The sequence below is a fragment of the Canis lupus genome, chromosome 24, assembly GCF_003254725.2.
Source record: "Canis lupus dingo isolate Sandy chromosome 24, ASM325472v2, whole genome shotgun sequence".
NCBI classification, from domain to species: domain Eukaryota; kingdom Metazoa; phylum Chordata; class Mammalia; order Carnivora; family Canidae; genus Canis; species Canis lupus.
The window spans coordinates 5,618,223-5,644,184 of record NC_064266.1 but is presented as its reverse complement, the minus strand read 5'-3'; the positions used below and the strand labels follow the sequence as shown (position 1 = coordinate 5,644,184).

At 45.1% G+C, this 25,962-nt stretch overlaps 2 protein-coding genes across 16 annotated transcripts in view; one reads left to right on the top strand and one right to left on the bottom strand.

Moving 5' to 3' along the window:
* Positions 1–3,173, top strand: part of PCSK2 (proprotein convertase subtilisin/kexin type 2) — a 256,303-nt gene extending 253,130 nt beyond the window's left edge. The window contains exon 12 of the mRNA XM_025469250.3: positions 2,471–3,173. Within this exon, the coding sequence (XP_025325035.1) occupies positions 2,471–2,957 (487 nt within the window). The 3' untranslated portion in view covers positions 2,958–3,173. The remainder of the gene's footprint in view (positions 1–2,470) is intronic.
* Positions 3,174–13,771: 10,598 nt separating this feature from the next.
* The window catches only part of BFSP1 (beaded filament structural protein 1), a 67,305-nt gene continuing 55,114 nt past the window's right edge, over positions 13,772–25,962 (bottom strand). For all 15 annotated transcript variants that reach the window (XM_025469249.3, XM_025469242.3, XM_025469241.3 and 12 more), the window contains 3 exons: positions 18,897–19,117; positions 16,887–16,972; positions 13,772–14,905 (listed from right to left, as the gene is read on the bottom strand). In XM_025469249.3, coding sequence (XP_025325034.1) covers positions 13,950–14,905; positions 16,887–16,972; positions 18,897–19,117 — 1,263 coding nt within the window. In that variant the 3' untranslated portion in view covers positions 13,772–13,949. The remainder of the gene's footprint in view (positions 14,906–16,886; positions 16,973–18,896; positions 19,118–25,962) is intronic.

Sequence of the window (25,962 nt, the reverse complement as noted above, 5' to 3'; positions counted from 1 at the left end):
TCCTCAAGTTCCATTTACATTTTGATATGGGGCCTTCAAGGGCATTGAGCTCTGTTCTAATATGGGGCTTCATGCCACTGGCTTGGGCTCTGTTATCATTCTAATAGGGGCTTCCTGCCCTTGGCTTGGGCTCTGTTTTTATTCTAATATGGAGCTTTCTAGGACCTTAAGCCATAAGCTGTTTTTTTTTTTTTTTTCTGTAACTGAAGTAAGATAAAGTTCAGCTCTTATTCACAGGGGCCTGGGATGGCTGTACTTGTGCTAAGGCTGAACTTAAAGTGGAATGGCCTTAATTTTCTTGGCCTCCACATTGCTACTGACTACTGTATTGGACAGTACAGATACAGAACATTTCTGTCATTGGAGAAAGTTCTATTGGCCAGCTCTGATCTAGACATCTGTAGATATATGATATATATGAATGTGTGTATATATTTCATATACACAGTAACTCTTCAGTGTAGAAAGTCATATCTTTATCATACAGGTAAGGAAAATGAGCCCAGAGAGCTCAAATGCTTTGCCCATAACTGGACCACATAGCTTTCTACCTATGGGCTGGAGCCCAAATGATTGTTGGTCATGTATCAGCTCCCCTGTTACGTTTCTGACCCTGTTGTGAGTAAATAGCATCCTTTCTGAGAAATCTAGCTAGCAACCTGCCATTCTCTGACTTCCAAAGCTGGTCTAATACTTGTTCTCCACCAAACTAATGATTTCCACAGAGCATGGTACCCCACCTCCACCACTAGATGTCCATGGCCAGTGGGTATCTCATGCATCATTCAGCATCAGCATCTATGTAGAGTGCATATAATAGTAGCACTCCATGAAACCCTTAAAGCACATATTTTGAAAGGTCCTTGAGAGAGTATTGACTTTTATCATTGAGTTACAGGGTAAGCTTCAGCAAGCCCACCCAGGTTTATGGCTTTGGTTCCAAGGGTCATGCAGAACCAATGCTTGCCTCTGAGCTGCATGTGTGATCATCTTTTTGTAGATGGGCTCTACGAGATGTGTGTTTTAAAATACCTATCGTTTTATGCTCCAAAATAAAATACCTTGTCAAGGGAGAATATTCACATAGGGAAAAGCCCAGGGAAGGGTTGCTAGTACCGTGATCCTGACACTATGTTCCATGTTTTCATAGGTGGTCTGATTTGGTGTCACAAAATCCATCCGTGATGACAGTGAGATTTCAAAGTATTTAAATAATTTGCCCAAGCTCTCCTGACCAGTAAGCAGAGAAGAGAATTCTAACCCAAATAGGTTTATTCCCGAAGTCTGGAGTCTTTTCACTACACCATGCAGTCCTCTAATATAGCTTATTATGTTTCCTATGCAAAAACCTCTGAGTGTCTTGCCTTCAAAAGAGGCCACATCCAGGAAGGATATTGGTTGTGTGGAAAGTCAGCTGAGGAGTGCTTAGGCTGACCCTCCCTGGGGCTTCAGCTCTGTGACCAAAGTCTTTCAAATTCCTGTGATCTTTCAAGGGATGCTCCTTCACTAGGATTAACTCCATTCCCAACTTTTTCTTGACAGTAATAACAATCACCATAGCAATAACTTCTATTTATCAAGATACTTAGCACTTTATTTTTTTAAAAGATTTTATTTATCCATTCATGAGAGACACAGAAAGAGAGAGAGAGGCAGAGACACAGGCAGAGGGAGAGGGAAAAGCAGGCCCCACACAGGGAGCCCAACGCAGGACCAATCCCTGGACCCCCGGATCACACCCCAGGCCGAAGGCAGGCACTAAACCGTGGAGCCACCCAGGGATCCCTGATACTTAGCACTTTAAAAGACAGGCATTGTTCCAAAAGTAGACCCAGAGGTGAGACTCAGGTGCTGACAGTTTTTTTGAGAGATGATCTCAGGAAACACCATCAAGGACTGGAGATGTGAGACAAGAGAGAAAGAGCCAGTCAGGAGTGCTTTGATGAGCATGTTGCCACGGGGGGCGACACGTTCAATCCCACTGGGGACATTGAGTTGCCCCGCTAAGGAACAGGGAAGCCAGGGTATATTAGTCTATGGCTTTCTATTCAAATGATCTGTAGGAGGCTGTCCCTGAAGAGTTAAATCCCTGACACTTTGTGGCTACCCATCAGCTGAAGTAGGCTCCCATGGTTGGGGGGTGGGCGGGGGGTGGGAGCTCCAGGAGAGCAGCTGTGTGATGCTGACATCTGAGGTGGGAAGTAGTCAGAATACATGAGAGCCACAGCTGCAGGTGAACTCGGAAGGGGCTCAGAAGAAGTGAGAAGGGCGTGAGCAGCATGCCCTACATTTCCCTTCCACACAGAAGATATAGGCAAGGGGCATAGGTAGGATGCTCAGGCTCATCCCGCTGGCCTGTCTGATTAGCTCCAAGGCCCCTGTTTTCTTCCTGAAGCTGCCTTTCAAACCCTAAGTATAAGTGTGCCCATCATCCCTTACTGTATGTCTCTCCTCATCACTTTGCCCTCAGGAAAATACCATCCACTGGCAAGTTGGTGCTGACCCTCACCACCGATGCGTGTGAGGGGAAAGAAAATTTCGTCCGCTACCTTGAGCACGTCCAAGCTGTCATCACAGTCAATGCAACGAGGAGAGGAGACCTGAACATCAACATGACTTCCCCGATGGGCACCAAGTCCATTTTGCTAAGTCGGCGTCCCAGGGATGACGACTCCAAGGTGGGCTTTGACAAGTGGCCTTTCATGACCACCCACACTTGGGGGGAAGACGCCCGAGGAACCTGGACGCTGGAGCTGGGGTTTGTGGGGAGCGCACCACAGAAGGGCGTGCTGAAGGAGTGGACACTGATGCTGCATGGCACGCAGAGCGCCCCTTACATCGACCAGGTTGTGAGGGATTACCAGTCCAAGCTCGCCATGTCCAAGAAGGAGGAGCTGGAGGAGGAGCTGGACGAAGCCGTGGAGAGAAGCCTGAAGAGCATCCTGCGCAAGAACTAGCACCACAGCCCGGCCTCCACTGACTCCCTCCCTCCCCCATCTCTGCCTCTCTGTCCTCCGTCCACACTCTGTCAGGAATCTAGCAATCACTGTCACCTGCACATAAGCGATTCCAACTTCTTGATCTGAAGCTTTGCTCACTGTCAATGATTCTTTTCATCCCAATGGACACAATCTTTTTAATTCTATGCCCCAAATACAGTGTTCCCACCAACACCCATGTCCTATTTGTGACTCCAAGTTCTTTATTTGTGCCATTCATATAGGTGATAGCCAGCAACCAAACTGGGACAGCTTTCTCCTCCATTGTTTTCATATCTTAGAAGAGAATGCATTTAAAAAGCCACAGGCAGTGACTCCAAGAACGTTTATTTATGGTCTCAACAGAGGACCTGTTACATAAAAGAGAAAAGTAATAACAGAAGGTGAGCTCTGAATCTCTAAAGCACAACAGATGCTGTAAATCCTGGCGGGGGTGGGGGGATGTTTTGAACTTAGCAAGATTTTTCAGTGACATAGATGAAGGTGGTATGATGCAAAAAGATGCCATCTATGACGGCCCTAATTACTGGCTGGGGAGGAGAGTCAAAATGCACGAGCATTGGAAATCATACCACTAACACCAACAGCATAACTTGTCCTACTCAGCCAGTGTGATACATATAGAACCTAAGTAGCTTGGCTGTCCTTTTCACCAGCTGCTGCTCTGTTACGGTAAAATCTCCTAGAGAAGCCCAAATTACTCAGTTTGTATAGAATTCATCCCAGCCTCAATTTTCTGGGGTTCCTCACATAGCTATCCAAAAGAAAAGGCAAGGCAAGTCTGGCAACACATCTATTAAAGAATAGCTTAGTAGTTTAGAACACTGGAACATTCCTTTTCCTAAATCACTTTGGAGCTTCTTAATCCAATGAGAAGCAAGATGAGTATTTTGGGCACACATATACTTGGGCTTTAATCTCCAAAACATACAGTTGGGATTCTTCAATGTGTGGGGCAATGGCCTCTGTTCTGGAAGAGGTGTGGGAAGGGTGAAGGGGGCATGTTTGAAGCTGTGGATCTCCATTTGCATGGGGCCTCTTCCGCCAAAGGGGGCTGATGCTGACCCATCCCCCCAGCAACATGAGGCCTGGAGGAAGCAAGAGAAGACCTCTGTAGGGAAAGCACGCAGTTACTATCTTGACAGCTAAGCAATCCGTGAAGATGTGTAACAGGCAACCCAAAGGTGACACACTCCTCTCCCCGTCAACCCCAAAAACACAGCACCATTTCATTACCAAATAGAAATGCTTTCTATTTGACCCATCATCATTTCGTTTTCCTCCCCAAGGATTGGCCCCTTTATTTGTTTGATTTGATTCCCGAGAACTGATCAACCACTTCTGGCTGCATCTCTCCCTTCCCATGGGAGCATGTAGCTAAGCTCAGAGTTCCTTTCCTTAAAGCCAGCAACACAAGGGCACTAGGTTCCATTCCTTGAAGGTGGCAACTTTAAGAGAAAACTCTGGAAAACCCATTTTCTTTCTTTTCTCCCCCTCCCATATTGGCATGAATTTCTGTCTTCTCTAACACCGTATGACCTTCTCTATATAATGCTTTAAAATGTAATAATATTTATGATTTTTAAAAGAAGTTTATTACCTGTTGCGAAGGTCTTTTTAAACCAGTTTAAAGAAAAAATTAATGGAAACCATCAAAAATTCATTTCATATTAACAGTCTGAAAATAAACCAAAGGACATTATGTGTGCATATGTGTATAAGTGCACACAGAAATATATATACATATGTAGACTATATACATGTGTGTATGTGTGTATATATATATACATATATATATACACTTGTATAAATGTATATACACACATATACCTAAAATGTGTGTATGTGTACGTATTGAAGAAACAGACACCATATTCATCTCTAAAAGAATATTCAGAGAATATCAAGATGACTCTGGCTGAAGAAAAAGGCCGGTGGAAATTCAGGTGAAAATGTTCATTGATTCCCGTTGCATCACCTCTGTAATTTTGCAGCTTTCTGTATAAACATTAAATGTCTTATATAGCAGCAAAAATATAAAATAGTTGTCCATATTTTCACAGCTGTGGTATAATTTATGAAATTAGAGAGTAACTTATCAGCTTCTTAACAGAAATGCAAGTTTTGATATGAGTATACAGTATATAAAAAATATATATAGTGCTATATAAAAATATTTGGTCTCTTTTTCATTTTTTGCACTAGTATTAACACAAAGATATGTCTGGCTAGTGAGGTTTTTATGATATCCCTGATCCTAATGCAAGAGATGGTTATTTATAATCATTTATTTTAAAAAATAAAAATAAGTGAATAATGATTAATCAAGTTAACATTGTTACTCTCTGTGACAAAATTTTATAAGTAAATTTAAAAGGACATGTAAATTAGGAGACTCGACAATAAAATATTACCTTCCAGAAATTATGTGGGATGTGATGTGTATTACATAAAAACACTTCATCCATTCTAGGATCAGATAATGAAAAGTTGCCAAAGAGAGATCTAAAAAGCTTGCTTTCATAAATATGCCTGAGAAATTTATAATTAGCAAATTACAAATTACAATCTATACCAGCAATTTTCAAACTCAAGTTATATGCCATTAACAAGTTGTAGAAAAAAATTTAGGGAATCATGTTCAACATTTTGGAATAGAATAAAACAGAATATAATAGAAATGAAACTGGAATAGAACAGAGTAGATCATGCATATTAGTAAGTGTTGTTTCTTGAAATATTTGTTTTGTGTGTTTGTGTGTGGAGAAAGAGTGTGCATGTGTATGTATTGGCTCACAAGGTAAATATTTATTGTGGATCATGGTAAAAATCTTTTAGAAAGACTATTCTACAATGTATTCATCAAGCTAGACTGAGTTATGCTCTAGTAACAAATAGCCCCCAAATTTCAGTGGCTTAACACAGCAAAGGTTTACTTATAATTCACATGAATTTCTCTGAGGGTTCAGGAGACTCCCTGAGGCCACAGACTCAGGGATTCAGGCTGTGTTACTCTTCGATCTTACAGTTTGCAATCCTAACACAAGGCTGCTAAATGACCTTACAGAAGAGAACCTATGGAGGACTCTCATCCACTCCTCTATGTTCAGCCTGAGGAGACACACATGCCTTTTGAGCTACTATGCATTGGCCAGTACTGGTCAATGACCCTACGTAAACACAAGGCAACTGGGAAATGTAGGACATCTAATGGAAAACTTGATCAGCATCAGAGAGAGCTTGACACATTCTCTTAAAAGATATTAAGTACTGATTTACATGGCAACCATCTCTTCATGGGTAGTACTGTGAACAGTATTACAACTAGCTGTAAACTATGTGACCACAAACTATTCTAGCAATCTTAACAATTATTAATAAAATACTAATGTATTGTACTTATAATGGTTCACTATGAAAACAATGTTTAATTTTGTCCTAGGATAATACTTATCAAACCCAATTAGTAAAATCTTAAGAAAGGCTGTGACCAAAAACAGACATTAAAGGTGTAAAGTCCAAAGTCTGAGGTTGTGACAAACTGAGACACTGCTTTTCTATACTTAAGTTCAAAAATTGACTTCCAAAAGATTAAAACTGATCATTCTTATAGTGTTATTACTGTACTGTCATTATTAATTATCACTTACAAATTAATAAGAGTGGTTTTCATGTGATCATTGGTTGGAGTGAAAACCACATACTGCAAAACCTATGGGAAACATAGCCAAGTATTTTAGATTTATTTATTTTTTAATTTTTATTTATTTATGATAGTCATACACAGAGAGAGAGAGAGAGAAGCAGAGACATAGGCAGAGGGAGAAGCAGGCTCCATGCACTGGGAGCCCGACGTGGGATTCGATCTCGAGTCTTCAGGATCGCGCCCTGGGCCAAAGGCAGGCGCTAAACCGCTGCGCCACCCAGGGATCCCGTATTTTAGATTTAGAGAGGGAAATGCTTAATTGGGAAATTGGTGCTCTCATAGCCAGAGTAAGTTCTTGCATGCAAAGTTTGATAGAAATTTCTAAAAATCAAAATGTCAAGATTAAAGACAGTGGTTGTGGGATCCCTGGGTGGCGCAGCGGTTTGGCGCCTGCCTTTGGCCCAGGGCGCGATCCTGGAGACTCGAGATCGAATCCCACGTCGGGCTCCCGGTGCATGGAGCCTGCTTCTCCCTCTGCCTGTGTCTCTGCCCGCCCCCTTCTCTGTGACTATCATAAATTAAAAAATTTTTTAAAAAATAAAGACAGTGGTTGGGAGAGAGAGAGAGAGATCGAGAGTGAGTGGTTGTGAGAGAGAATAAGGGATTCTAAAAACTCTGAGAGTTTGAATTAACATCAGCGCAGAATGCGTCCTGGACCAAGGAAGATGACTTGGCTGCAGCCAGCTGGGTGGTTGTCTCCAAAGAAGGAATAAATCAACAGAAAAGGTGGGGAGAGGAGCCAACACTCAGCATGTAGGAGCTTAGGAAAATGGAGTCAGGGGAACAAAAGTTGGCAGAGAGGATCTGGAGGTGTTAAGCGTAGGGAAACATACAGGCTTGGTATAAAGAGGAATTCTGGTCTCTGAAGAACTGAAATCTATTGAGGACAGAGCCCAATGCATGGGAAGCCAGCGCCTGTCAACATCATCCATCTGCTGATGGCCAGATTCCACGTCCACCCTCAGCCTCCTGAGCCTTATTTGGCTTCCCAAGGACATTAACACCAGGAGAGGGGATAACTATCACTAGGGATACCAGCACCTGGATCTCTAGAGAAAAAGATCCCCTCTTTGCCCTGCAAATTAAGTAGTTCTTAAGTTTTCCCACTAGTCTCTTAGGTATTTAGTTGCCAAGAAACCCTTTTCTTGGATTCAAAAAACTCCAGTTGAATTTGCTTGTGGACTCAAAGGGACCAGGAATCAAAGTTTAACCCAAGATAAATTCTCCAAGCCAGCCTGCCAGCTTCATTTTTCTCTTAGAAGAGTTTCACTGTTTTGAACCTGGGGATAGAATGAACTGATGGTTAGAAATGCACTTGGGATGAAGACTTCGTGTTACTAAACTCTTAATGTTCGGCAACACATGGTTTGGGGTGGGGTGGGGGTGATTGGAAAATCTCAGCCCACAGAGTTTGAGATGCCACAACAGCAATGAGTCTGGGAATCCCTTTGTTTTGATGTTAACTGACACTGAATTCTACCGAGGCTTCAGGCCAACGTGCCCTCACCACCACAGTGTCGGTGACCCACCTCGAAGTGCCTTCAAAGATGTCCCTCTGCACCCAAGAGGATATTCCATCGGCTACTCCAAGCTGGATAGAAGGCAGAGGCTGCCACTTGTCTTTTTCTCTGGAGCTTCTGACTGACCACAGGTGACAAATAAACCAGCTAATAAGCTCCTGATCACAGGATACACGCTTGCAGGTGAAGGGGTGGGTGTAACAAGCGAAGGTACCAGCCAGCAGAGTTACCACTAAGCAGGGATGTATCTCATGGTCAAACATACGTCTCAATTGAAAAGCCCTGTTTGTTTGAATAAAACATAAGTCAGTGAGGCTTTTTTGCGGCATTTATTTGCTTTCATCCAAGCATGAGAAATTGAAGTCAAGCATTTGTACTAATCAGGGCGCCTGAATGACATCCTTTATCATCAATGTGCCAAACTGACATACGAGTTTTGAGGTGACTTCATTCACCAGCAACACCCCAAATACAAACCTATGATACAAAAATTGCAGGAAAACTAGATTATAATGGCTGCTTGGAGATCTTTTCTTATAAGCTTTAAGTCAAGGAGAGACCTAAATGGAACTTTCCAACATGAAAGAGGAAAGAAGAAACAAACATATCTGTTCATATGTAAATTCATTTTATAATAGACCTTACTGGCACATGCCCTACACTAAGGATCAGCAAACTACAGTCCAGAGACCCAATCCGGCCCTCTGCGTGTTTTTATAAATACACTTGTATTGAAAACAGTCATGCCTGTTGCCTTTCGTATTGTATTTCAGCCTGTTTTCATGCTAAAGCAGCAGGGTTGAGTAGTTAGTACAGCCTATGATCTGGCCCTTTGTAGATAATGGTTGCCCATCTATGTCCTTGGCCCGGCCCGGAGGTCACCTGTAGCCAGTCTGCACACATGCCCACGCCGAGGCCGCTCTCTCCGCTGGGCGTGTTCTCTGACGGCACAGATGCACCAGACCTAATGCGCGACAGACAGCAGTGTCGGGGAATCCACACCCCGGGGCTGGAGCCACCCGTACCGAGGAAGGATGGGAGCTGGTACATAGATAGCCCAGCTTCCTGGCCTCCTGTTGCGACAATGGGAAGATTTTCTACCTGGTCTCTTCTGGGGTCCCCAGTGGGTTGGAGCCCCAGGTGCCCACGGCAGTGGCTGGCCAATTAATGCAATCTGTGTTGATGCCTTGCTTCCCTGCCTCACGCCTTCTCCCAACCCGTCAGAAGACAGAATCCCACCAAGGACGGTAACAGGGAAGAGTGATAGAAGTACTACAAAGTGAGTAAAAAGGATTCCCTACTTAATTAGAAAGGCAAAAGAGGGGGGATCCCTGGGTGGCTCAGCGGTTTGGCGCCTGCCTTCGGCCCAGGGTGTGACCCTGGAGACCCGGGATCGAGTCCCACATCAGGCTCCTGCATGGCAAAAGAGAACACTAGAGAACACGGACCAAGGAGTCTACTACACGTGCAAGTCAGGGGCTCACTAGGAAAGGGAAGGTAACTCTCCAGGACCATGGTGGGTCCCTGGGAGGGCCACCACCCACCTGACTCCCTCGCATGCCCAGAGCTGGTGTGTGAGTGCAGGTGGAAGACCCAGACCTCTCAAGAGGGCTGCCAACCACTTGGTGCAGGCATTTCTGAGGAGACTGGGATGAGGCTGGTCCTGCGAATTTTGGAAAAGTTGAGAACTGGATACGGCAGCTGCCGTGGAAAGGAACTGCTGCTCCCGGGGTGAAGCAGCACTGCTGGGGGCAATGAGGACAAACAAGAAGGAGCAGGCCCCTTCCACCTCCTCCAGCCTTTCTCTCTTCTGCCACCAGGGAGATGCCAGCAAAGCAGAGACAAGGTTGTGGGGTCCATCCCTGGCACCAGAATGGTCACTAAAAGAGGCAGGTGCTCCCTAAGAGCACTGTGTTCCTGTGGCCACAGCTCTAACAGAACACCTGCACCCAGAACCCTGCATAGGGCCTGCTTTCTGTTGATACTGAACCTCAGTTCTTAGCAGCAGTCTTTGAGAGCTCTGGGGTTGCAAGCAACAGAAACCCACTCTAACTAATGGAAACAAATAAGTGGCATGTCCAAAGCATGTGGAGTAGCTCTCAGAACTCAAGGAAAGTCTGAAGCAGCAGCCTAAATAGCCCAGAAAAGGGATAGAGATAGGAGCAGCCCTAAGAAGAGGGAGACACAGAGGGAGTGAGTGGTGAGCACATCAGAACTCCCCCACCACCGGCCAGCTCCAGAATTTCCTGCCTCAGTTTTATTTGGCTCAGATTACCACTTCCAACAGTGGGTCTGATTTGTCTTGGCAGTCTGATCAAGGCTCTATGTAAAGGAGGAGAAGCTTCTCAACACAAAGTCGGGGCTGCCACCTGAGGAGTGGGGGTTGTTGCTGGGCACATGCCAACCAGCTGCCTTAGGTTGGGTCCTCCCAGAAGTTGAGTCTGAAACAAGGTCAAGTCATTTATTAGAAAGGAGCGTCTGTATATAGGGAACAGAAAAGACAGAGATGGAAGGAGACTGATTCAGGGCATATGAGTAAATGGGTTTCTTTGTGGATATCCGGGGTTCAGACCCACTGGGGAGAGTGTGGAACAGCCCAGAGTTATCCCAATGGAGGGGAGACAGAGCAGGGGTATTTATGCACCAGGTCCTGTCCATCCTGATTGGGGGCTGCTCCCGGGAGCACAAACACTACAGTGCTCCCCAGCTGCCACGTGTGTAGACTGAGCACCCCTATGACCACAGGAACCCCTGGGGCAGAGTCACATGTGCTTGGCATGAGAAGCCTAGGGAAGTAGGCATAACCCAGAACAGGAAGGGTCAGGGGATCTGGAGATCAGCACCCGGGATGGCTCAGACAACAGCAGTTACCAGTCACCGACTCAAATGCTTGGTAAATGGGAGGGGTGGGCAGCTGGGATTCAGCTTCTTTATGGGGGACGCAGTTGTAGGAGACTCTCAATCCTGGCCTTGAGGCTGAGTCAGGATAGAGGAGGCTGGGACTCTCTGGTGCAACAGTTAGGACCAGAGTAACAGTGGACCAGCACCTGCAGCACTAGCACTTAGGTACCTCGGGGCTTGTCAAAGCTCTGGTGTTCTCTTGTCATCAGTGCTACAGGTAGGTCTGCTCTGAGCTCCCATGTTTAATGGCAAGAAATACTTTTTATAAAATTAAAGTGATTATATCCAGAGACCTCAGAGAGGGGAAAGCCAAAAATGAACCCATTCTGCAGCTCCCTGGGAAAAACAGATCCACGCAGAGAAAGTGGAGAGAAGCAGGTAAGAAAAGAGCAAGTGAGGTTTTGGAGGGCTGGGGACAACCATCCCAACTAGACCCCAAAGTGTCCATTACAGGGAGCCCCACACTTCACACAGTCAGTCCAACTTGAGGTTGAGGTGAGGCTGCCAGGAAATAGTGTTTTCTTGGTTCCTGCCTCCTTGACTTCACCTCCTCCATTGTCCCTCTACACTCCTTTATTTCTCCTCCTTGAACAAGCGAAACCCATTCCTGCCCCCAGGACCTTTGCACTTACAGTTCCTCTGCCTGAAATGCTCTTCACTCAGCTCTGCGCATGACTGGCCCACCTTGTCTTTCAGATCACATGTCACCTCATTCATGGGGTTTTTTTGCTTGACCATCCAATCCAAAGTAGACCCCTGGTGATTCTGACACGCCACCCTGTTGCTTCCCTTCCGAGTATCAAATCTCCAATTTTCTCTTACTTAGTTATCTGCTCACTCATACATTTCCTTCCTCCTCCTGCCAAAATGTCATGACTGTGAGAGCAGAACCACAACCAATTTTCTCTGCTGTCTCCCCAGTGCCCAGAACCATGCATGGCACAGAAGAGACCCCCAATACATTTTTGGTGTTAGATACAAAAATAAGCTTTCTTTCCAAAAAGATGCCCCTGTCTTTTAAAATACAAACTGAACATACAGTCCACACAATAAAAAAAAACTTAATGGGGAATAGATAAAGTCTTCAGTGGTTGTGATGTTGAATATAATATACACCCTGATCCAAATTCCTAGTACATTCTGGGCTCTGGCTAATGGTTTCCATCATTCTCTCTTAAGCTTTTAAAATATAAATATTTCAAAAGTGTGCAGTGGAGTGGGTCCTCCATCTTTTAGAAAGAACAACAAAAGCATTTCTCTCTTAAAGTCAAAATCTCAAGTGAGGTCAGAACAATATTTTTTTAACACTCTAAATAGATAGGAAAGGTGACTATTTAGCATTCTATTATTCATAACAAAGAAATAATAGAATGTAATTTACAACTCCATCAATTTTCTCTAATAATGTGTCGCTGTCTTGCCAGATACGTTTGTTTAGGCAGATGCAATAATCCATTTAAGCACATTTACTCAGTGTCATTAAGAGCATCTACACAGAGAAGGAGCAGTTTCTCAACTGGTATAAGTAAAAAAAATTGGGGGACTATTAGCAGAAAAACAGAAGCCTAGAGGCAACACAGGAGTTTTTGTAGAGATTGTAGTTTGAAGTAATCTGTTTCCTAGGATGTGACATAATAAGTACCTGTATGTGTGCATGTGTGTGCGAGAGAGCGTGCAAACACATGTATATTATGATATACTGTATTAAGGTAATTGAGATCAGTGATAAGCCTAAGAAATCTCCCCTTATCAGCACAGCACGCCGTCTGGCACATAGGATATGCTCAATAAATGCTGGCTGGACTAATCAATTAAATAACTCCTGTATTAGGAACTACACAGTGACATTTGATTTTGCTTTTTGAAACCTGACCAAGGATTTGGCAATTTCTGGGTGATACCATTTTCAGTAACTCAGACAAAAGGACGCTGGGGACATATGCTGTGGCAGATGGCACTGGCGGCCCCACTTAGATCCTCACGACCCTTTACCATTGCCAAGTATCTCCATGCCTAAGGTCCAAACACCTGCACCTGTACTTCTGCGCCGCAGGTTTTCTTCACCCCCAAAATTAGCACCCTGGGCACAGTCCTCCCCACTGGCTGACAGGAGTTGGTAGATGGACACCCCAGCTCCCTCACCAACTCTGAGGCCCGTGTTCTACTCTGTCTCCCAGGATCCCTTGGGGTGACTGAGCTGCAAGTGTCCTCCGTGCTGAGACGGTAGCACACCTCTTGTTGGCTGCCTTGCCATCCCTACCTCCCTGTTGCGTCCCCTCCTGGCACCTCTGGGATCACACCCCAAATAAACTACATTTGGATCCTTGCTTTGGGATCACCTTCTCAGCAAACCTGAACTAAGGCAGATGCTTTCATCACATACCTCTAGCAAAACACTCCTGCACGTGAGCACGTGTTCATGCCTGAAATGCAATAAAAAGGCACTGATGCATCGACTAGCACACTTCTGGGTGAAGTCCACCCACTCCCTGACTCTCTACCTAGTCTCTCAATGACCCATGATGAAAAGCTTGTCTCTTTCCTTAAAGGAGCAGGGCTTGATGGCCCTTGAACATGGCATCCCTGTCCTGAGCGTGGCTGACCCATCTACACTCCCAAGGCCCCTGTTAATTAGACAAAGGGTGTGCGAGCAAAGAAAACTTTTTAATGAAGGCTTCATTGGCAATGTCAGACGAGCCAGCTATGGTCTAATCCAAACAAGGAACCCTCACCTCACTCTTTTTTTATCATTTGTTCTAAAATATCAAAGCACTTCTCCTGCAGGGGCCCCAAAGACATTGTAGCCCACTGAGCCCGGACATTTTAAGAGCTCTTTTCTCCCGATTTCTTCTTGTTTGCCTTTGTCTTCCCAATCATGGTCTCTACAATGACAGCTGTTTCTTCATATGTCTGAATGCTCTCAGTTGAAAACTTCTCAATGGACTCCATCACTTCCACCTTCTCATATGCCAAAGCTCTAGGGGGACTTCTCTCCTGTGGGCTGCTGCTCCTAACCCCGCGCCCCTCAGATCCACTTGGACTGACCCCAGATCTTTGAGATTGCGGTGTAGACGGTCCCTCCGGACCAGGGGTGACCACGGGACAGGGCCCCCTGGACTCCTCATCCTCCTTCTGGTCATCCTGTTTCTCCCCGGGCCCTTTTAATCCTTCAGCATTAATCTCATTCTCCTTGTCAGCAGTATGCTGGTTGGATGGGTGTCCACCTTCTTTCCCCTGAAGATCTTCCTGTCCATTCTCCAGTGGCGGCCCGGGCTGCTCAGGAGAGGGCTCGGCAGGGCTGTCGCGATGCAGAGAGTCCTCCTCAATGGAAATAATCACTCCCCCTTTGGCTGGGATGGAGTATGAGCAGAACCCAGGATCCACATAACTGGCATCCCCAGAGACCAGCACGTGCCGCCCTTTGGTGTAGAGGTCAGCAGGGGGCTCGGGTTCTTTGGGGCTTTTCACTTTCTCCTTGACCTTCTTAAATAGTTTCCCAAAGGCTTTGCTTATCTGCCCTCCATCTGGCACGTCCTCTGGAGCCCCTTCTGGGGTTAGGGGACTTGCTTCATCACCTCGTGAGTCAAGCTTAGATTCACCTTCTTCTTTAGGTACCACCTGCACCAGCTTTGTGTCTTCTGGACCTTGCAGGGGTATGTCTTCCAGATTCTCATCAGCTTTGTCTTTAGCTATAATCTCCTTTTTCCTTGGAATGTTCTTGGGGACACCTTTTTGTCTTGGTTTTGCTGTTGTTATATCCTGCACAGCCCTAGCGAGATCTAAAGAGAAAAAAAGCAGGGGGAGGTGGGGAGGCAGTATAAGTCAAGTTTGTCAATGAAAGAGGAAGAGAATGTATTTGTTGGAAAACAAGCTGTCTTGGAGACCAGTGCCTAGCACTGGGGTAGAGTTTACCATACATAGGGAAAAAGGAAACCGGAAAGATGCCTGGGTCTGACCTGTAGCACCCATGACCCACATTAAGTTCCTACCTCTGCAACCAGCTGTGTGACTTTGCACAGGTTGCTTGACCCCTCTGGGCTTACAGAGGGGAGGGAAGGTGCCGCCTGTTCTGACATTCACAGTTCCCATCACACTGGGTACAACTTACTGAGACATTCTAAGCCAGTAACACTCGGTGTCCCCACCCCAACCTCTGCTCAGCTCATGATGAGTACTTGGAGCCACAGACTAGTCAATGGAATTCATTCCAGAGTAGTCCTCACCTTGGACTTTTCTAAAGAGAGACAACAGAGCTGCCTGGGTGTCCAATGTGTTCTGAATGGCTTTGGGTGAGGGAATCAAATTGACCTCCCTTACTCCATGTGCATTGCAACCTAAATAAATAAAACACCCCTCAAGCAGCATCCCCTTCCCTGTGGGCAAAAAGAGGAGGCAATTATTAAATTCAGAAATAACAGGAATCTTGAGATGCCTGGGTGGCTCACATCATGAAATCAGGGTCATGGTATGGAGCCCTGCATTAGGCTCAGTGCTCAGTGCAGAGTCTGCTTGAAGATTCTCCCTCTGTCCCTACCCCCACTGTCTCTCTCCTTTTCTCTTTCTTTCTCTCTAAAATAAATAAATAAAATCTTTAAAAAGAAAGAAAGAAAGAACAAACAGGAATCCCCTGTTCCCAAAGCCATCGACATTTCTTCAGACTAGCCAAAAGGAAAAACGGAAAGTTCAAGAAAACATACATAATCTCACCTCACCTCGTCCATGAGGCTTTTCAACCTAACCCAAATGTTGATTTTTTTTTTTTAACTTTTACATCTCGAGGGTCTTCTCCATGCCCTCACTCCATGAACGAGAGGAGTGACAGACAAAACAAAGGCATCTAGCACGGGTTGACTCAGAGAGCTGAGTGAACAGGGAGTGGCAGAAATGAGCCATGAAGCCATAAGGAAGGAAGGGTTGCAGAGAGGGTCATGTCCAAGCCTGCTGGGGGCAGGTATGAGGACAGGGGGTACTTGAAGGAGCTGCTATGGAATTTCAGGGACCAGTGCAAGAAGAAAAGGCAGGGCCCCTATTCAGAATCATTAAGGATTTCAAGACAAGGACAGCAGAGCACTAAGGCAAGTGTGGGGACCCTTGTGCATACAGGGCCCTGGGTGTGGCTACATGCTTCTAGAGCCAGCTCTGAGACTGCTGCCCTTTCTACCACGTTCTAACTTGGAAACCCCATATCAACAAACCCTCTGAGATTTCTGAAGGACATGGATTTGAAGGCACTATAGGTATGAGCAATCAACAATAGCATCTTCTCTTCTCCCAAACACTGCAGTGCATCTCACAGGTATGTGAAACCATCCCCAGAGGCCCAAATGTTGACAGAAGCCATGCTTGCCAACCAAGCTAGTTTTACTCTGTTTTGAATGGAAGAGAAATGAGCAGAGCAGTAAATTAACGTCTACTCTGCCCCTAGACACTAGATTAAGCACTTTTGCCCAGCAGAGCTCACTTCATTTGCTGAAGTGAATACTGAATTTACTGAATTATATTTTCTCCACAATTAAATGCTTCAAGTCTGAGGATGACATCTCCAAGGTGGGAATGTCTGATTTTTCTCCTTGTAAACTTTCTGGCTTAGTCACTCAGCACCTGTGGGGGTGGATCAGAGAGGAACAGAGGATCTCACATAAAAGCATTTAATTTCCAGATGGATCAGAAGGAAGTATGAATGCTAAGTTCAGGAAGAAAGCCATTTGATTTTTTTTCCTGCTTTTCCATGACGGAAAATAGCAGAAGCCAGGGCATTACCTTTCCCACCAAGCCGAGAGCTGATAGAGGTTCCATGGCTTGGGGTGAACAGAGTAACAGGAGTTTCAATGAAGGCAGAGCTAAGCCTGGAGAAAGAACCAGAAAGAGGATGGTCACCATCTTTAATTCATCAAACCACACAGACAGTCAGGGGTAAGAATGACTCTCTAATGTGAGCAAAAATGAGGAAAGCTTTCTGTAGATCAGACTATTCATGAATCATGTATATACTTATGCACTAGATGAGGATAGGAAGGATTTCTTTGAGCTCAAGTCATAAACTGTGAAACACATACTAATGCTAAACATTTGAGCACTTGCAGCCAAGACAGAGCATTCAGAGAGAAGGAAAGAACTACTTCTGGTGGGGTAATCCTGAATGCTTCTCTTTTATTAAACCCCCCAAATCAGTAAGACTAAATAAAAAGTCACAACTTAATAGAGAGTGAGAGTCCTTCTATGAGGTTAACTTCTACAAGTCCCCAAACTGTTCTCTGGATGATATCTACAGATATGGACATGAACATAGACATGAATATACATGATGTAGCAGTAGATATATGTAATACAGATGCAGAGAGAGATAGAGATGCACATGTACATGACACAGGCGTGCATGAAGATGATGTCAGTGCAGGTGTAAGTGTGCACATACTTAAAGATGATGTAGGTATAGATGAGGTTTAGGAGTAGTTCTAGGTGATAAAGATGTAGATGATGTAGATGTAGATGGTGTAGATATAGATTATGTAGATGATGATGATATAGATGTAGGTAGAGATGGTGTAGATGTAGGTGTAGACGGTGTAGATGTAGGTGTCGATGGCGTAGACATAGGTACAGATGGTGTAGATGGTGTAGATGTAGATGATGTAGATGATGATGATGTAGATGTAGGTAGAGATGGTGTAGATGTAGGTGTAGATGGTGTAGACATAGGTATAAATGGTGTAGATGATGTAGATGTAGATGATGTAGATGGTGTACATACAGATGATGTATCTGTAGATGATGTAGGTGGAAGTGTGCATGGTGTACATAAATGATGTAAGTGTAGGGATAGGTGTAGATGTAGAAGTTATAGGTATAGATGTAGTTAATGATGGCATAGATGCAGAAGATATAGAAGTAGATGACAGATAACGTAGCTTTAAGTGTAGAAGTACATGTTCATACAGATGATGTAGACGCAGATGTAAGTGTAGGTGTCAGTACATACAGATGATGTACAGTAATGATGAAGACTGTAGGTGTAAATGATGTAGAGATAGAGAGACTGAGATAGAGATAGAGGATAGGGTTAGGGAATAGGGGATAGGGAGAGGGGGATAGGAGATAGGGATATGAGTCAGGGGTCAGAAATAAGGATAGGGGTGGGGGCCAGGGATATGGGATAGGGGATGGGGATAGGGATAGAGATAATTTCCCAGTTCTCCTGAAGTTAACAGAGCTCAAGTCACAGCTTCATTATGAACAAGACCACTCAATGCATCAACAACCACACTACTGACCCAACCAGGCAATAAAAACAATGACAGTAGCAGCCATAATAATAACAACACTTCCGAGCACTTGTTGAGTGCCAGGCACTGTGATAGGCACTTCACCTGCAGCATTTCATTAAATACTCCTGGTCATCTTACCTGCTAAGACATTTATATCCCTAGAAGCTTGCAGAGTCAAATGCAACTTTCTCTGTGAGGTCTTCTGTGACCACCCTACTTAAAATTTCAAAAACCCCCACCACGGCCCCACTGCCATCCCATCTCTCCCATCACAACTGACTCCATGGTGCTTGTTATCTGTTATAGAGTCATCCGTTAGCTGCCTCCCTGACTAGGATTCCAGCTCCACGAGGTCATGGAGTTGTGTTTCCTCCCTGCCTCATCCCCACTGCCTAAAACTGTGCCTGGCACACGGGAAGCACTCAACAAGGATCCGTGGAATAGGCAAGTGGCCAGGTTGGGGAGAAAAGGGCAGTCCCTGGGCTGTGCCCGTGTGTGACCACACCTGTTGCCTTCATTCTCAATGATCCGATGGTACCGCTCCAGCTCATTCTTCAGCGTTTGCTGGGCAACCACCAGCTGCCGGCAGTCATAAGAAGACCTCTCTAGGCTCCTCTCGGCCTCCTCAATCTCCTTCCGCAGGTTTTCAATCTGTTCGTTATAGAGCTGAATCTCGTCATCATAACACTCGTGGGCATCTTTAATACTCTGCTCCAGGGCTGCTGTCTGGAGGCAAAGAAACAGCTGTAAGGAAACCTATCCCTATCCTCTCCCTAAGACACAGGCGTGGCAGGGTACCTATGCTCAGGTACCCAGTTTTATTTGCCTTGCTTATTTGTTTCTCTGCCAGTTTCCGTGTCAGCAATGAATCACTTGGGAATCCTGGAGCCAGAAAGGAACCTATGCACTAGTACCAGGCCCCTCTGAAATCAGCCCTTAACGGAGCCTTCCCCAAAGACAGTCTGAGGATGGTAAACCCAGAAAACAATAAAACTGCTGTCCATGGACTAAAATGTACAATTTAAATAAAGTATGCTATTCATATTCTGAGTTAGCATAAATCTGACAGCCAAAAAAATAAAAAATAAAAAGAAGCAAACATAGCAGGGATCAGATATTAGCTTTACTAAAATAATGAAGTGTGTGGGAGGGTGTTCCCTGTTCTTATTTAATCACAATGACACTTTAAGTTTTTCCTGATTTCTGATTAGTAGAGTTACATATATGTTTCGGTAGCTAAAGTGTGAGTGTGCGCTTGGTATATACACAAAACAACTTCAGGATCACACTCTTTACCCTAATGCAGGGCAAGTCAAAATTAAGGTAGGAAAATAAAAATATGATAGAATATAAAGTGGACTTATATTCACTTTAAGAGCTCCTAATAATGCACAAAGAGCCATCTGTGTACCTATTTACAAGCTTAGTATTTGTGTAGTCATGACTGTTTTGCAATCTCATTTTTCCAAGTAGGAGAGAATTCACCACGCATTATCAGTCCTCAAACATAAATGGAACCAAAAAAAAAAAACCCACTTCTACCTAGAACAGCACATCCCAAAATTCAGTGTGAACCACCTAAGGATGTTGTTGAGCTGCAGGTCCTGACTCAGCAGGTCTGGGTGAGGCCAGAGGTTGTATAATTCTAACCATTTCCCACATGATACTAATGGTGCTAGTCTCTGGACCATATGGGAGTCGTGGGGGGGGAGGGGGCTAGACAATATTTGAGCTCAACTTCACATATGTCTGTTTCAAGGCATTTCATGCATGTAGCTGAGTGTGCATACTGGACAATCCAGAGTTTGCTTATTCCCAGGACACCTGATTCTTCACTTTATATACAGATGTGGCCTTGGAATAGTGAGGTTTCCTATGTAATGACACTTGAAAACAGCTAACAAAGGTTTTCGGGAAGGCGTTTATTGTATCAGGAAGGAAGGAAGGAGGGTGAGACGGAAGGAAGAAAGGATGGTGAGGGAGGGGAGGAAGATGGGAAGGACAGCGGGAGAGAAGGGGTACGTATACTCAACACTTTGGGAAGTTGTCTGTCAGCCCACGTCATCCCCCTTGTCTGCTGCCTGTGCCACCTCACTCATAGAGGGGTCCCAGCAGCAGTGTGACCCCACTCTCCCGACCAGAGCTACAGAACCAGGGCTGGGGAAGACAAAGAGGGGCCTATCACATGCTTCCTCTCCAGGGAATCTGGAAAAGGATCTCAGAAACAGCAGCAAACTGGTGGCAGGTTCACAGAACCCTGGGGCCGCCATCTTGGTGTGGCCATCTTTCATAATATGCATGAAGAAATTGAGAAAGGCGATTCTTCAGAGAGGCAGAGAGATGAAGCCAAATGGCAAAGACAAACAGAAATGAGAGTGTTTGTGGGAGAGGAAAGAGACAGAGAGTGAGCAGCTGCCTCAGATCCAAGTTCCTGGTTCCTGCCCCATACCCTGCTCTCAAATTCCATAAACTACCTTTTATATCTTGCTCCTTTTGGGGGGTGGAGGGGATAGTATCTTTCCAGTGAAGAAACCCAACTGACACCACCTTAACCACGTTACATCATCAATGGGAAGAGATGCCCACATGACACTCCCCTGATGAGAAGCCAGAGAAAGACATTCGCTTCGGTGGGTTCCAGCCACCAACGCACGGTCTCATCCTAATCCTGAAAAAACATCTGGGAGCCCAAAAGGAGGGACATTCCACAAAAAAACTGGCCATTAAGGTTATGAAAGACAAAGAAAGGCAGGAACTGTCCCAGAGAGGAGTAGATGGAGACACAATGCCTAAATGCAAGGACAATCCAGGACCAGAAAAAAATGTTGATGGGGTAATGTGTGAAATTTTTGTCAAGTCCATTCCAAGAATGGTATCATGGTTAATTTCCAGGTTTCAATCACTACACTGTGGTTATTAACTAAGGGGGTGATAACATTTGGGGAAGCTGGGTGAAGAGTATGGGAGAAAGCCGTGTGCTCTTTTTGCAGCTTTTGAGAAGTCTAAAATTATTTCAAAATAAAATTAAGTTTACCCTTTCTTGCTTATGCTTGTTTGATCAAGTTTCTGTTCCTCCTAAAAAAAAAATGAGTGTTTTAAATTCAGTTCCCTGTAATGTCAAATACCAAAGCATGCCACTAATTCCTGGTGCAGCCACATGCTCCTACCTACACCTAGAGTGTTCACACACTCTAGGAAAATGCTTCCAAGAAATAAGGAATTTAGAAGACCCTTTGAGGCTCGAATCTCAGAGACAAGAAGCCATCCAGGAATGGAAGAATCCAGAAGTCAAACGTTCCTTTTCTACACAGCAGTCCTGAGAACAAGCCTGGGGGACTCTGGCCTCGAAGGCCAGAGATCCCGGTTCAGCTGGGTAGCAGGGAGGGGGTGGCAGGTAAACACACTGCCTTTTATCAAAGCTTACTTTTCTCCCATGGATACAGGAAAGAGCTGGTGCCCACAGCCCCCAGACTGTAAAAGTATGCATATTCCACAAACAAATATCAAGGGGAAAAAAAAGAGATGACAGGGAACTGACAGGATAAAAGACATAGAAACCAACTATAATGTGTGGACCTTATTTGGATCCCAATCCAAGCAAACGCTGAAGAATGAATTGTGGGAAAGACTCCCTACTGGCTGATTCCATTTATAGGACAATCTGGCAAAGACAAAACCAGATGGACAGAAAACCATTCAGTGGTTGCCAGGGGTTGTGGGGTGAGGTGGGGAGAGGCTGACCACAGAGGGGCAACTCCAGGAAACTTCAGGGCAAGAGGACTTTCCTATATCTTGACTGTGGGTATGGGTACAGCACTGCATGCATTTGCCAAACAGATGTAACTGAAAGGGGTGTGCTGAAAAGGGTGACATTTGCTGTATGCAGACAGCACCTCAGTTAATTAGGAGACAATCAAATCTGATCCCTAACTGGACATTTGGTGAAACTAAAGAATTATTGTTAATTATTAAAAGTGGACTCACATTCTATTAAAAAAAAGCCCTCATCTTTTGGAGACACCTGTTCAAACACTGCTGGATCAGATGATTTGGTGCCAGGAACTCCTTCAGAAACACCTGGGGGTGTGTAAGGGTGTAGGTGACATAAGAGGGACTCATGAGACTATTCTTTCACTTTTATGTATGTTTGAAGTGTTCCAAAATAGAGTAAAAACAAGCAAAGATTATGTGTAAAGCAAATCTGTACAGCCTTTGGGTATGGATTCCCCAGCCCAGGGCAGGAAATACGGTTTGTGAGGACAAGTTCTCACTTGGAGCAAGTCGTCGGCCTCGCCACAACCTCCTGGGGGAGGGGCCATTATTACTCCCAATTTAGAGATGAGGAAACAGACACAGAGGCAAAATGACTTGCCAATAAATACAGGATTCAGAGCCAGCTGTGCAGGTCCTGAAACCATGCGTCCTCCCATGTCAGCCTCCTCTCACCTGCAGGAGAGCAGTATACACACGCACACACGCGCATACACACACACACTCCAGGTCCTCGGAAAAACCCCCATTCCCACATATCAGCAGGTAAACAGGACCAGTGTGTTCTCACTGGAGACCTATAGGGGGATTCAGGGTGATCCACACACAGACCTCTCCTTCCCCGAACACAACCACTTGGCAAACTTTTCAACGGTAATTAGGACAGCAAGCATTGGCACAAACTGGGAAATTAGACACGAGAAACTTTCGACCTCACCTTTTGGCGCTGCCTGCAGTCTGCTTCTCCCTCTGCCTGTTGCCTGTGTCTCAGGGCAAGTATGATTTTTTTTACAACTCATGAGCTGGCGTTTGCTGGTGGGAGTGGTCCGGTGGTTGGTTGGTGGCTGTCCCCCAGTGGAAGCCGTGGGAGGAACGCCTGGCCTGGGAGGAGGCTCCAGGGGCAACCGAAAGGTGGCTTCTGATCTCTGACAGGCACCAATGCCCCTCAGGATTCTGCCTCCATCAACCAAGAATCCGCGGTGTCCAGCAAAGTGCTGACTGGGTTTGTAAAACTGGACTTACGCCTACGTCGCTGTGATTTTCACAGCTCAATAATTTAAACCATTCATCAGGAGGAGGGTTGTTCAAAAAAATAAGAGCCCCACTTTCACCAGCTCATTGTGGTTTTTGATTTATATTTCCCTGATGATCAGTGATGCTGAGCAACTGTTCATCTGTTGGTCACCTGTATGTCTTCTTTGGAAAAATGTCTATTCAGGTTCTCTGTCCATGTTTAGTTGGATTAGTTATTTTCTGGTGTTGAGTTGTGTCAGTTCTTTATATACTTTGGATATTAACCCATTATCAGATATGTCATTTGCAACTCTCTTCTACCATTCAGTAGGTGGATGGATAAAGATGAGTGGAATATTACTCAGCCATAAAAAAAGACTAAAATCTTGCCATTTTCAGCAACAGGGATGGAGCCAGAGGGTATAATGTTAAGTGAAATAAGCCAGTCAGAGAAAGACAAGTGCCATATGATTTCACTCATATGTGGAATTTAAGAAACAAAACAAATGAACAAACAAAACAAAACAAAACAAAAAAAAAACAGACAAGCACAGAAAACAGACTCTTACCGACAGAGAACAAGCTGGTGGTTATCAGAGGGGAGGTGGTGGGGGATGGCTAAAACAGATAAAGGGGATTAAGACCACACTTGATGAGCACTGATGCACTGAACCATTGCATCGTTACACTGTACTCATGAAATTAACATATACTGCATATTAATTATGCTTCAATTTTAAAAAAAGAAAACAAGTTTTTAAAAAAGGAAATGGGCGCGGCCCCGGTAGCGCAGCGGTTTGGCGCTGCCTGCAGTCTGCTTCTCCCTCTGCCTGTTGCCTGTGTCTCTGCCTCTCTCCCTCTCTCTCTCTCTCTCTCTCTCTATATATATATATATATATATATATATATCTGTGTCTCTAATGAATAAATAAATAAATCTTTAAAAAATAAATAAAAATAAAAAAGGAAATGGAAGAAATCAAGTGTCCTCCACTGATTACACGCTCTTACCAAAATCGACCACTAGATGGTGCTAGGCAACTTCAGTGAGAAATTCCCGGGGAGGTTCACGCCTTCCAAAACAGGACCTTTTCCCTTTGCTGTCACAGAAGCGCTCAGCGCAATTTCGGAGGCCAGAAGTGCCTGTCCCTCCACTTCCACCTCTAAGAAGTGCCATCCCAGGGGTCTCATGCAGGGGCTATATTCGGCTTCAAAGCAGGGGCTGCCAGCTCTAAGGAGGATGCTGTTCCTTCCATCCTGTGGACCCGTGTTCTCAAATTTGAGCCTGCAAAATCACCTGGAGGAGGCCTTGTTAAAACAGATGTCTGGGCCCCACCACAAAGTTCCTGACTCAGGAGGTCTGGCATGGGCCTGTGAATCTGCATTTCTGACAAGCTCCCAGGTGATGCAGATGCTAGTTTAGGGACCTCACCCTGAGGGCCATGCTATGGAGGGTTTTGGAAGCATCAGACACTGACCAGAGACAGAGCCAGATGCTGGGGTGCTGCCAGCTGGGAGCCCTCGGCTACAAGTAATTTGCCCTCTCCCAGCCCTGTCCCTTGTCCCTAGTCATTGCATTGGCCCTGCTGAGGGGCTAAGCCACCAAATCTCCCTTGGAGCCCTCAGCCTAGCTATTTCTTGGGAAGCCTCCATAACCTTTCAAGATCAGCAAAAAGCCAGCCATGAGCAACTCCCGAATAGGCTGTGGAAGGCCCAAGCCAGGGACTCCGGTGGACTGATGTAGAACATTCTGACCCAACCTGGAGCCCACCCCTATACCAGTGTTCTCAACATCTGGTTCCTCGACCAGAAACACCATCACCTGGAAATTCAGAAATCCAAATTCCTAGGTCACACCCCAGCATGACTGAGTCAGAATCTCCTGGGTGGGCCCAGCCATATCTGTGTTTTAATAAGAGCTGATAAGGCAGGCTTTCGGTCCCCATGACCTTTGCCCCTTAGCTTTCTGCCCATGAATATGTTCTGTTACACGGCAAAAGGGACTTTGCAGATGTGATGAAGGTTCTTAATCAGACGTCCTTAAAAGATAGGGAGATTATTATAGATTATTCCCAATCATATGAGCCCTTAGGAGCAGAAGTCAGAGAGATGAGGTGTCCGAGAGAGTCCATGCACTGTTGCTGGATTTGAAGGTAGAAGGGGCCATATGCCTGGGGGATGTGGGCAGCCTTGAGAACAACTCCTGGCCGTCAGCCAGCAAAGACATGGGGTCCTCGATCCTACCTGCACACAGAATTGAATCCTGCCAATGACCTGAATGAGACTGGAAGATTCTCTGCTGAGAGACTCCAGATAAGAAGGCCAGCCAACTTATATCAGCCTTGTGAGACCTGTGAGACCCAGAGCAGATAAACCAACCAAGCCTGCCCAGACTTCTAACCCATGGAAGTGGAGGATAAAGGACTGCTCTTTCAAGCCCTTGCATGTGTAGTAATTCATGAGAGCAGCAAGAGAAAACTAATACAACCTGTGTTTCACTAGACTCACCCCTAGATTTATTTAATAAAAGTACATGGTACTATATAGAAAATGGTAATATTTTGATA